Source organism: Balaenoptera acutorostrata, chromosome 2 (genome assembly GCF_949987535.1).
Source record: "Balaenoptera acutorostrata chromosome 2, mBalAcu1.1, whole genome shotgun sequence".
Lineage (NCBI taxonomy): Eukaryota > Metazoa > Chordata > Mammalia > Artiodactyla > Balaenopteridae > Balaenoptera > Balaenoptera acutorostrata.
The window spans coordinates 167,524,291-167,537,810 of NC_080065.1; the positions used below are offsets into that span (position 1 = coordinate 167,524,291).

Below are 13,520 nucleotides of genomic sequence, written 5' to 3' on the forward strand. Positions count from 1 at the left end.
TTTAAGAAGGAAATGTCATGATGTTTGCAACTTACTCTCAATTGGTTCAGCAAAAATAAATACACACAGAAAAGGTGAAGTGTTACCAGTTGACAAATCTAAATAAAAAAGTGCATGAGTGTTCATACAGTATTGAAACTATACTGTAGGCTTGAAAATTCTCAAAATAGAAGAAGAAAGAATAGAATTGTTTATTAAAGTAGCCATACTCAAGCAGAGGAAACAGATTCACATTAAAGAATAACAGTGGAGAAAGTTTTCAATAAAGTAGGTGAAATCAGGTATCACAACTAGGTTTTTACTTAATGGACATCTCTGGCAAATTAATCCTGGCTGCTGGGCATGTTGAAATGCATGGGATTCTGAGGCCATATTCATGATTTATTAGCATTGTTTGCCAAGGGCTTCAGATGTGAGAGTGGGGATGAATGTTCCAAATATTTGTCATCTTTCCTTGAATGTTCACATCATTACAGTCTAACTAGTTCTTAACTCTTTATCAGTCACTACTTGATCTAACCCTAATTTTATCCTGAGCTTACATAGTCTCTGGCATTAATATCCTCCCCCCACCCCACCCCACCCCAGAAGCTGGGCCAAGGCTTCACAGTCTTTAAAAGTCAAGTGTCTGAGGCAATCCTTAAATTAAGGTCTTTGAGCCCAGATCACCTTTATGGGTGGGGAATGAGGAAGTCTGTGAACCTCTCCTGAAATTAGAAGGGGGTGCCCTACCATCAGATTCTCCAAGGGATTTACGACCTAAAATGGTTGAGACTAATGCCTTTGCTGGTATTCTGATGATCTGCTGTAATTATTTTTCACTTTGTTTGACCAGCAGTGTTTTAGTCTCCTTTCCTGTCACTCTTCCCAGTCTCCTCCATTGTAGTAACATTATGAGACCACCGGTGTTTGGCTCCTCTCTCTAGTCCCTTTAAAATTGTCCTTTGCCCTTTGAGAGCAGATGCAGTTTTCATGTAATCAAGAGCAGGTGTAAAGGAAAAAGCACTCCTGTGTGTGTCTCTTTTACTACTCACACAGAAAACTTCACTTCCGACACTTTGGTCACCAAATGTTTGTGGGGTTTTCCCTATACCAAGCAATTTTCAGCAACACTAGCTGGGTGTCTGTAATTCAATTTGATTTTGACACTATCTGCCTGGGGTTAGCATCAGATCCCACAAGTTAAGGGCTCAGTCCCACAAGACAAGGGCTCAGTCCCACAAGACATCCCACCCCCCACGCCACTGCTTCAGAAGCCAGTTGCAAGTCCCACGTTGTCACCAGTACTTCTGACCCACCAGCTGTAAGTTGAGGTTCCCACAACCCCCTCCTCCGGTCCAAAAATTTGTTAGAATGGCTCACAGAACTCAGGGGAAAACTTAATTTACTGATTCATTATAAAGGATATAATAAAGAATACAGGTGAAAACATACATAGGGCAAGGTGTGTGAGAAGGGGCTCTCTGGCATGCCATCCTCTCACCACCTCCATGTGTTCACCAACGTGGACACCCTCTGACCTCCATACTTTGGCATTTTTATGCAGGCTTCAAGTCTCTAGTCCCTCTCCCTCCCCAGAGGATTGGGGGGTGGGGCTGAAAGGTCCAAGCTTCTCATCATGGCTTGGTCTCTCTGGTGACCTGCCCCCATCCTGCAGCTATCCAGGAGCCCACCAAGATTCACCTCATTAGAACAAAAGACACTCCCATCACCCAGGGAATTCCAAGGGTTTTAGGAGCTCTGTGTCAGGACCAAGGTCAAAGACCTAATATTAGAACAAAAGATGCTCCTAGTGCTGTCACTTAGGAAATTGCAAGGGTTTTAGGAGCTTTGTCCCAGGAACCAGGGACAGAGACCAATATGTATCTTTTCTACTATTTCACAGCAGGTAATTTTCCACTCTCTTTGCAAAGTGAACATTAAGGAGCCTTGATGATAGGATATGCTCAATAACTACTGTTGAAGGGATGGTTGAAATAATTAAATGCTTCTTCTCCCAAACAGCTTTCCAATTGAACTTAGGTGGTGCTCATTTAGCGTTGTTTGAATGAATGAAATTACATGGATTGGTTCCCTTGGCTACCTGTGCAGCTTTCCCAGCTCCTTTTCCAGCTTGAGTCTTCAAGAGGGAGCCTCAGAACTGATTTCTAAAACCATTTGTACCTGGTGTGATTATAAAGCAATGAGACTGATTGTCATGTGTTGTTTGTGGGATCCGTCTCAGTTACTTTATAGCCATACCTGGTATCTTATACTGCAGATCATTGCCTGTTGAACAACATTTTAAAAGCACTTAAGGTTTCTAAATGGAAATTTGTAATGGTTTAGCATCGTTTTATGATTTTTTTTCTGACTTACTGATCAGAACTCTTACTTCAGAAACATAATTAGATGTTAACTTTGTTGCTTGCTTTAATTTTGCAGTTTTCTTTCTGTTTTTGGATTTTTAATCAGTATTCTGATAAACTGCTGATAAATTCTGATGAAATGACTGGCACAGTTTTGAATGAGGTTATACAAAGGTATATTTTCCATTGGGTTAAACTTTTCATAAAACTTTTTATTATTAAATTTCTTTTCAGTTGTATATGGTCTTTTGACTGCACATTGTACAAGGATAGTCCTTTTAGTTAAATATGATAAATGAGACATAAACTAAATACTTAGTAGTAGTAGTCATTGAAGCCTTCCAAAGGGCAAGTTTGGGGGGTTTTGATTTTGTTTTGGTGGTTTACATTTATATGCACAAACTTTATTCAAATTTAAGTAAGTGGTTATTATTTTCTCTTTCCCAGAATAAAATGTCTGTTCTCCTTCCTTTGACCCCCACAGTCTCGGGGCTCTTTGAAGAAGGAAGGCCTATTGTAAAAGTTGCATGTTAACACAGGCAGCTTCGCCTTATGAAAGGATGATCACTGACAGCTGGATTGGTGGTAGAAAGGCTTCTCTTTTTGCTTAAAAGAAGGTGGGAAATTATTCCCTTTCTGAAGAAGGAAAGGGATAGAAATTTCATGCTGTGCATAGGAGAGAGAGTCACTTGCCTTTACCGTATTACTGCTTGTGTAATTGAAAGAACTGGACGACTAGGAGAGCAACTTACAAACATCCTTATAAGTAACTTAAATAGTGGCTGTAGCGGAACCTCTGGACGGCTGTTAGAAGCTACAAGTATTTTGATGCCAGACTAGTCCAGAGCTTTGAAGTTTGGACATTTCTCAGGAAGGGTTTGATTTCTACAAGAGTTCTGGGATAAATGAAAAAGGAACCTTCCTCCAGTCCGACCTACACATAGGATCAAAGTTAGTTTCAACTGTTATTGATTAAAGATACCACCATTTGGCATTTTGCTGTTGGAACTCTATTATCAGATTTGTGTCCTAAGTCAGTGAAATTATAAAACTGTATATCCTGTACTCCTGCTGCTTTTCTATTCCTGTGCTAGTTCTACACACATTAGGTGCTCCATAAACATTTGTAAGAAAGACTAATGTAAAAAGTACCAATTTTTGTACTATAAATGTTTTTCACCTTTTTATAAGGAGTTGGGACTCTCGAAAGAACATTTTTAAGATGGAAAAAGTTTTACAGTGAAAACCTGCCATGATTTTATCACATTTCTATTGGTGTATAATACAATGCTGTGTACCGTCTTTTGTTACATTTGGCTGATTTAATAATCTGTTTTTCAAATACAGTTGTAAGGTAAGATAATATGGTTCTTAACACTGCAATCATTTCATGCTTCAAGTGCGTTTAAGTCTTAAGTAGTACACAAGTTTCTGTTCCCACTTGGTGCCAGCGTACCCAACTGCAACTTCATTTCGTTTGAAAAGTTGAATCTGCAAACCCTTGCCATTAGCAAAAATTACAGCAGTTTTGCTAAGTAGCATTTTTATATATTTGATGTTCTATAAATTTTAAATGTCACTTGAGTATATATATTTATTTTACATTACAGGCACTGGAGATATTATTGCCGTCATGATTACAGAATTGAGGGGTAAAGATATTTTGAGTTACCTGGAGAAAAACATCTCTGTACAAATGACAATAGCGGTTGGAACTCGAATGCCGCCAAAGAACTTCAGCCGTGGCTCTCTAGTCTTCGTGTCAATATCCTTTATTGTTTTGATGATTATTTCTTCAGCGTGGCTTATATTCTACTTCATTCAGAAGATCAGGTACACAAATGCCCGGGACAGGAACCAGGTGAGCTACCAGTACTCTATATTGATTGATGCTTACTGGCCATAATTCATAGACATCTGTTGTAATCATACATCATATGAATATTTTTTTCATTAAAAAAAGTGGTAACCCTCAGTCATTTTAATATGTCGAAAACATTTCTATACAAGTATCTTAAGGATATTTGAAATACCTAAATGGAGAAATTATTAAATTTACAGTGATCACTTGGAATATTCCAGGTAAATGGTTAGCTTAATATCATAGTGTGATCTAGCTAATTCTGGTAATTTGAAGAAATATTACAAAGTTGCGTTTTTAAGCTGGTAACATTTGTTGTCAGTGGCAGGGGAGTTGGAAGGGTGGGGGAGGGAGACTTTTCACTATATATATTTTTGTTCCATGTGAAATTTTTTTTCCATGTGAATTTTGAACTATGTATTATTTATTCAGAAAAAATAAATTAAAAATAAATTACCTGTCCTATTTAAGCTTAGCCATGGGGCAGTGATGAGGTGGGGAAGGACCAATAGAAGAGATATGTCTAGATAGTCATCCTAGAAATTCCATTGACCAGCGCAGTGGATTTCAGATGAATGAATAAAGACACAGAAAAGACAATATACTGCCCTGTAGTAAAGGGCTTGCAGATGGTTTTCTGTGAGTTTATTACTTAGTTTGTTTGATGTGCTATATATAGAATATCTACCCTGGAGCCAGGTTTGAGGTATTAGGTCCCATTACCAGTCCTATGCTTTTCTAGGACGCTAAGAAGTAAATTGCTTGGAGAGTGGTTTGAAGACAATTTTTATATAACACCATCCTCTCCTCAGAGTACATCTAAGTCCCCGTGGTGGGGGAGGGGGGTGAAATTTTCATCCTTCCTCATACTAGTGAAAAGAGCACAGACTTTGGTGTGGAGTTCAAATCCTGACCTTCCCACCAGTTTGCCCTTGTCCCTCTTGCACAGTTTTTTTAGCTTCTCAACTTGTTTCTGCATCTGAAAATATGTATAAAATATCTGAAAACTATAATTTATTGAACATTTGTGTGCCAGGCTCTGTGCAGCATCCTGTACATCTTTAAAATTTTTATCATGATAATTTTTATTATTTATAATTTCAGACTTACAGAAAGTTGCAAGAGTAATATAAAGTATTTGCCCAAATTCTCCAACTGTTAACATTTTACCATATTTCCTTTTTAACCATTTGAGAGTAAGTTGCCCCTTTACTCTTAAATACTTCATTGTGTACTTTCTAAAAGCAAGAACATTCTCTTATATAACCACAGTGTATGATTATCAAAATAATGAAATTAACATTAATATCATTATCTGATCTATAGACCTTTTCTAAGTTTTGTGAAATTATCTTAATAATGTCCTTTATAGCAAAGAAAACCCTGGATTGATCCAATCAAATTGTATGTTGTGTTCAGTTGTCACGTCTCTTTCAATCTGTTTCATGATATTGACATTATTGAAGAGTACAGGCCAGTTGTTTTGGATTTGAGCTTGTCTGATGTCTGATATTCCTTCATGATTAGATCCAGGTTATATGCATTTTTGTCAGGAATACCAGTCCTTTACATTTGTTAGTTTTTTATTTTGAGATAGGTGTAATTTCACATACGTTTATGAGAAATAATACAGAGAGATCCCAAATACCCTTCACCCGTTTTCTCCCAGCGGTAAAATCTTGCATAACTATAGTAAATATCACAACCAGGATATCAGCATTGATACAATCCACTGATCTTATTCAGATTTCTCCAGTTAAACTTGTGCTGGTGTGTGTATAGTTCTGTGCAGTTTCAGGTGACCACCTCCACGGTCAAGATACAGACCCATTATCACGAGGATCCCTTGTGCAAATTCTCTTATAGCCACAGCCACCTCTCTCCTACACCCCTGCCTAACCCCTGACTACACTAGTCTGTTCCCCACTCTGTAGTTTTGTCACTTCAAGAATGCTATATAAATGGAGTCACATATTATTTAACTTCTAGAGTTTGGATTTCTTCATCTAACGTAATGCCCTTGAGATCCTTCCAAATTGTTACATGTATCAGTAGTTTATTCCTTTTTATTGCTGAGTAGTATTCTATGGCTTGGATGTACTATAACTTGGTTAACCAAGTTGTTTCCAGTTTTGGCTATTATAAATAAAGTGACTATGATCATTCATGTGCAGGTTTTTGTGTGAACATGAGTTTTCATTTCCTTGGCATAAATGTTCAAGAGTGCAATTTTTGAGTTATTATGATAAGCACATATTGAATTTTATAAGAGACTGCCATACTCTTTTCCCAAGCAGCTGTACTATTTTACATTCCCAGTAGAAATATATCCCTGATACAGTTCCTCTGCATCCTTGACAGCATTTGGTGTTGTCACTATTTTTCATTTTAGCCATTCTGATAGGTGTATAGTAATATCTCTTTTGTGATTTTAATTTGCATTTCTCTAATGACTACTGATGTTGAACATCTTTCATGTGCTAAATGCCACCTGTATATCCTCTTCAGTGAAATGTTTATTCATGTCTTTTACCCATTTTCTACTGGGTTTGTTTTTTACTGTTGAGTTTTGAGAGTTCTTCATACATTCTAAATACAAGTCTTTTGTCAGAACTGTGGTTTGCAAATATTTTCTCCCAGTTTCTCCCAGGGTCTTTTGAAGAGCAAAATCTTTAATTTCGATGAAGCTTAATTTATCAATTTTTCCTTTTATAAATTGTGCTTTTGCTGGCAAGTCTTTAAAAAAACTCTTTGACTAGCCCTAGATACCAAAGATTTTCTAATTTTTTTCAAAAAGTTTTACATTTAAGTCCATGATCCATTTTGAATTAATTTTTGTGTAAAGTGTGAGGTTTAGGTTGAGGTTCCTTTTTTTGCTTATGTCTGTCCAGTATTGCACCTTTGTCAAAACCACAAAGCTTGATTCCTTGCCCAATCTTTTCCTCCTTCTTTTTTTTTTTTTTTTTTTTTTAATTTATTTATGGCTTTGTTGGGTCTTCGTTTCTGTGCGAGGGCTTTTCTCTAGTTGCGGTGAGCGGGGGCCACTCTTCATCTTCATCGCGGTGCACGGGCCTCTCACTATTGCGGCCTCTCTTGTTGCGGAGCACAGGCTCCAGACGCGCAGGCTCAGTAATTGTGGCTGACGGGCCTAGTTGCTCCGCGGCATGTGGGATCTTCCTAGACCGAGGCTCGAACCCGTGTCCCCTGCATTGGCAGGCGGATTCTCAACCACTGCGCCACCAGGGAAGCCCCTCCTCCTTCTAATTCTTGTTTCCCAGCAACAAGTCACCTCTTTGAACTCTTATCTGTTCCTTCTGTTATTAACTTCATATAACTAAGTAGCATGCTATACTCCTTTTTTAAATAAGTTAAAGGTGTTTTTTTAAATATATTGCCATCATGAAAGACTGAAAGTAAAATGATCAAGAGTAGCTCTAAAAGGGTGTTCTTGACAAGAAAACCCTAAAATATTCGTTTGAATGTAGCGCATCTCAAGGACTTTTGAAAAAAGCAAATGGTTTGTCCCAGGAACCTGCTCTTTGACGGTACTGCTTTAATTAGCACCCACCATGGGGCCTGTGTGTGATGAAGGACTCAGCATAGTCACCATCTGGCGCAGGCCACAAACGGGAACTGGTTTTGCGGCTGACTGCACGCAGACTTCCTAAGCATTCTTCTCCAGACGCTGCTGTAGCAGAGTGGTATTCTGACCTTTGTTCCTCCTTCCGTTTTTCCTAAGGTTGAGAAGCACTTGATGAAATTTTTATGTGGCTTAAAAAGCTTAGCTTATTAAAGTTTAATATGAAGGTGGCAGCAACTCAACTGGTTGAAACCTTTGGCTATTTTAAAAGGGAAACCAGAACTATTAGTGAAGAAAAATAAGTGAGTTTAAGGAGAGACTCATTTTCTCCCACAAACTGTCATCGTGAAGCGGTTCTTTCTACAGAATATGCTACCAAAGAGAGCCCTGTGTTGTGAATAACTTTCTAAGCACAGCATAATGTACACAACTGACACCATTTTACACTGGAAATAAGAATCTAATGCTTTGGCTTTTTAGTGTACTGCCAGGTATCTGTGGTTGCTCTTCTTGAAAACTTGTTAGAATTACATCTGAATACAAATAGGTCAGATGATGGCTGATGGTAAACTTCAATGTCACCTTCTAATAAGACAATGATAGTTATTCCACACAAGAGGATAGATGTTTGGTGTGTTTTATTGAAAGCGTACTTAAGGTTTTTCTGAGAAATGTAAACTTGTTCACAATTACATAGTTAATAATGTACCCTTAATCCCAAAGTGGTCAAGTTTGACAAACCAGAACAATAAACCTTTTATTTTACTGTTGAGGAATAAGGCAGGTATAAAAAAATTCCATAACCTAGGACTACTGAGTTTAGAAGGTCTTCTTATGAAAATCCTCTGTGAAAATGCATATGGTTTTAAGGTATTTAAAACTCGTTATAGCTTCTTGCCAAAATGTATATGCAGTATTCTTAGACTTTATACATATCTCAAGGTTACTGAAATGAAATATGCTTTTGCTGCCCATTTTTATCTCGGAAGATAGCTAACTGGAGAATGCACTTGCATGTGCAAGTATGGAAGAAGACTGAATGTTCTTCACAGGAAGGCTAGTACTTTGCATGTATAATCTTCAAAAATGGTGGGTTCAAAAGTCTTTTCCTTCCAGATTGGAAGGGGAGAAGTTATTGTGCATACTGTCAAGGTTTTTCCCCTAGGAAAAGATTATTTAGTCAAAAAGGGACAGATTTCTTCATAGTTGGATGGTAGATTGAATTTTATTATGTTTTTTAGGGATTAACAATTCCAGAACTAGAAAAGGAAACTAGATCTTTGAACTGAGAATGTATTATTTTACCACTTTTTAAGTATATTACAAGTGTTCTATCTTCTTTTTCATGTCTTGCTATTACGATCAATTTACATAAATAAATACCACTTTCTATATTCAGAGACGATATGCCTTCTAAACATTATATCAAAGCTTAAGACTTTGTTTTTCTAGTACAAAATATTTTCTTGAGATCAGAGTGTTTCTAAGATATTCAATCCTACGTCCTTGGGGTTTAGCACAGGGCCTGGCATGTCACAGTATCTCAATAAATGCTTAAATGAATTAAAGAATGAGATTACATTCTATTGGGAAGGTAGACAGGTGTAATCAAAATACCGTGTAGTATAAGAGTTATTCTTTTGGAGCAGAGTGATATTACTAGAGTGTTATCCAGAGGAGGTAGTGACATTTGAGCTGAATTTTAAAGGATGAATAAGACTTCATCAGACAGGAACTGGGTGGAAATTCAGGTAAAGGGATCATTTTCCACAGAGCTGTGGGGAGATAAAAGGAGAGACAGAAGAGTTGAATGGCATCAGAAATAGTAGGGAGGAGACCTGAGACTGAACTGATACTGGATGAGCATATTGACAGTAGAAGATGAAGGGCTTGACTCTCATGCTGAAAAATTTAGACTTTGCTCTCTAAGCAGTAAGGAGTCATCAAAGGTTTTTTAGCAGTGGAGTGATAAAAGATTTTTTTCTATTAGGAGAGGCTTGGGGGAAAGAGTTCTTAAAGAGGAAAATATTGAAGAGCAAAGGAAAATAATATTAATAAAACAAGGTTATGTAGAGAGCTGGGGGAGGGATTGGGGCACAGACAAATGGTTACCTTGGAAAACTGTTGGGGATACTTCGTTTCAGGCAAAAGAGAAAAAGGTAGTAGTGATGAGAGAGTGAATGAAAGAAGGTGCTGACTACAAGACAGTTATTTCAGTCAGGGAAAAATTATATTTACAGCACCTGAATTTCACCAGTGTCTAAAAGAAGAAAGCCCTATTGTCTGCTGGTATAGACCTAATTCTGTGTCTATGGGAGAGTTCTGATGACTGAACAGAAACCAGAGATGAGTCTCATTAAAGTGACCTGCCATTAATATATTGTGAACCATCTGGCTTTGAACAGATCATTCCTGTTAAATTAAGCAGTGTGAGTTGTTTTAAATTGTTTTCTACCAATTTAAAACTTTTGGACACTCTGCATCCAAATATAGAGTAGTGTTCACATTGGTATTCTTGATGTCTTTAACCAAGTGAAATAAATTAGTCTAGCCCCTGATGGTCAATATCCCTTCATATTTTATAATATGGGAAGTCTTTTAGGCATTTACAATGGAAAAAGAACTGGACTAGAAAGTCAGGAGGCCAAAGTTTCTGGTCCCAGCACTTTTACTAACTTTAGATAGATCACCTTAGTTCTCTCTGGATTTGGGTTTTCTCCTTTGTATAATAAAATGATGCATCCCTGTGGTTTTGTCCCATTCTATAATGTTCTGTGTGTGGTGAGGTGGAAACTTGAGTAGCTTTGTTAACTAAAGTCAGAAGTACGGAGAGTATGAGTGGGTAGAGGGTTATGAGAAATGCTTTGGAAGCTAGGGTTGGTAGTTTATACTTAGTATAGTGATCTCAGATTTTAGTATGCAAAAGAATCATGTGGGGGCACTTTTTCCCCCTCCTTCTCCTCCTCTTTTTCTTCTCCTCCTCCTCCTCCTCCTCCTTTACTTTCAAAAACTGCAGATTCCCAAGACACCTGCCCCCTCCAGTCTTTTCAGGAAGTCTGGATAGGACATACTTACCAGCTCTCAATCTGAGCAAATTACTTAATCTCTCTGTGCCTCAATCGCCTCTTCTGTAAAATGGGAATAATGTAATTCTTTCTCATAAAATGATTGTGAAGATGTCATGAGTCAGTGCATGTGAAGGACTTACCACAGTACCTAGCACATGGTATGTACTGAATAAATCTTAGTTACTGTAAATATCATCATTATTTCATATTATTATTAAGTACCTGGCATGGTAGTCAGGTGACGGTAAGGGATCTTAAAAAAAAAATGATCTTCACAAAAGAGATTTGTGCTTCATCTTAGATATTTGAGAGTCAGCATGGTGCAAATAGTATTAAAACCAAGAGGTGGGGGAAAAATGGCTTTTAGACAGATTCAAGTAAGAGAACAAAATCATAGTTGAGGTATACCTGTCACAAAGTGATGGGAAATGTTGAGGGAAGTATTTAAAACTCAAGGGATGGTCCAAAACAAGGTAGCAACACAGAAGCCAAGTTCCAAGAAAAATATTACAATGAAGATATTTGACATTATTATCAAACACAAGAAAAAGATGTTTTTTACTTTTGCTGCAGGTTTTGAAAGTTCAGAAGTGGAAGTGCTATATCTAAATATTTATGGGAGATCTCTAATTAGGTGCCGTACATACGTTCAGATCAACTTGCTGAAGCTGAACTCCTCCCATCAGTGCCTGCTCTCCTCTCTCTGCCAGTCTCTCATCTACCGTGATGCCTCTCCCACATAGCCAGTCACTAACTAGAAACCTGGGATGGCCATTCTTGACTTCCCTCTCTTCTCATTCCCCCGCATCAGTCAGTCATTAGGTTCTGTCAGTCTTACCTCCTAAATCTTTCTTAACTTTGTCCTCTCCTCTTGCCCCACTACTACTTGCCTAATTCAAGCCCTACTTATCTCTCTGAAGTACTAGACTCTACCTGGTATCTCTGTCTCCAGTCTTTTCTGTGTCACATACATTCTTCTCTGGAAGTCAGATCTGAATTCTCCAAAATTCAGATCTCATCATGGAACCCTTCTGTTTAAAATTCTTCAGTAGAATTCTGATCTGAGCAGGATGGAAGCAGTGGGTATTTTGTTTAATCTTCCCAAATCCCTTTTAAAAATACAAAGAACAACTAGGATAGCAAAAGGAAAAACCCACAGACAGCATCTTCAATGATGCCAAGGAGCAGGGTACCTCCAAGAACTTCTGGAAAAGGAGCGGTCATGCCAGACAACTAGCAGCAGCAAGACCTGCACTGTAGCTCCAAGAAAAGGAGCCAAAAGAAGAAAAGGGTGGTCCTAAGAACCAGAAATCAGAAGGAAAGGGCTTCACTCAGAGGGGAAACCTCAGCAAATAAATCTAAGAACAACTGGTAAAATAGATATAGCACCACAGACTCTAATTTGTAAACAATTGAAAAAAATACCTTGGCAACCCATTAAGGAACTTTAGGGAACACAGGGTGGTGGGGCAGCCTCAGCCCTTGAGGCAGTCAGTAACACACATGAGCATACACACTCAGCCTGGATGGATGGATGGATGGATGGATGGATGGATGGATAGATAGATGGATGGATCAATCTAGGTATAAACTTTAAAACTGTATAAAATCTATATGAGAAAAACTACAAAACACTACTGAAAGACGTATATACTTAAATATATATACCATGTATATATGGTATATACTTAAACAAATGGAAAAGACACCTTCTTCCTATTGAATATAATCATTCAATACAATGAATGTATCGGTTCTTCCTAAATTCATTCATAAGTTTAACTTAAGCCCAATAAAATTATTTTCAGATATTTTTCTGGGGTTAGATAAGGTAATTATAAAATTTATTTAGAAGAATAAGTAATTAAGAAAAAAATCCTGAAAAAGAGGAGCAGTGAACAGGTGGCTAGCCACACCAAGTTTTATAATACCTAATAAAGCCTCTTATTTAAAAGAGTGTTAAGAGTTAATCCATGAATAAACAGAGCAACAGAGCAAAATGCAAAATCCAAAAATAGACACAACTGAGTGTTGAAATTTAATACAAAGCATCATCTCAAATCAGTGGAGAAATATGAACTTTTTAATAAATGGTTGTGGGACAATTGGAAAAAGACAAAATTAGATCCATTCCTCAGTTGTACACCAGGATAAATTTCAAATGAAGCAGAGCTCTAATTATAAACAATAAAACTACACATATTAGGAGAAAAATTAAGGCTAAATTTTCCTTTTCAATGGAGAATTTGGAAAACTTTGAATTACGGCTCAAAATCCAGTAGAGTAATAAAGATGATTGATAAATTTGACTATTTTTTAAAGGAAAAATCCAAAAAATGAGTGACAAACTAAAAAAAGATATTTGCAATTTACATTACAGACAAAGGGTTAATGACACTGATATATAAAGAAGACCTCCCCCCCCAAAAAAAAGACAGAAAACCTGATGGAAAAAAATGGGTAAAAAAATAAATAGTTCACCAGAAAGAAATGCAAATAGTTCTTAAAATGTTAAAAGACGTTCAACCACATTCATAAGTTAAATATGACTTAAAACCAAACTAAGATTTCTTATTAATCAGTGCAGGGGAAAAAATATTCTAAGGTTTGACAACATACTTTCTTGACGAGGTTGTAGGGAAAACAAACATACTCATACACTG

The 13,520-nt window shown here is 37.3% G+C and overlaps 1 protein-coding gene across 4 annotated transcripts in view; it reads left to right on the forward strand.

Moving 5' to 3' along the window:
* Positions 1-13,520, forward strand: part of RNF130 (ring finger protein 130) — a 123,777-nt gene that overhangs the window by 44,913 nt on the left and 65,344 nt on the right. For all 4 annotated transcript variants that reach the window (XM_057540658.1, XM_057540657.1, XM_057540659.1 and 1 more), the window contains exon 3: positions 3,959-4,209. In XM_057540658.1, coding sequence (XP_057396641.1) covers positions 3,959-4,209 — 251 coding nt within the window. The remainder of the gene's footprint in view (positions 1-3,958; positions 4,210-13,520) is intronic.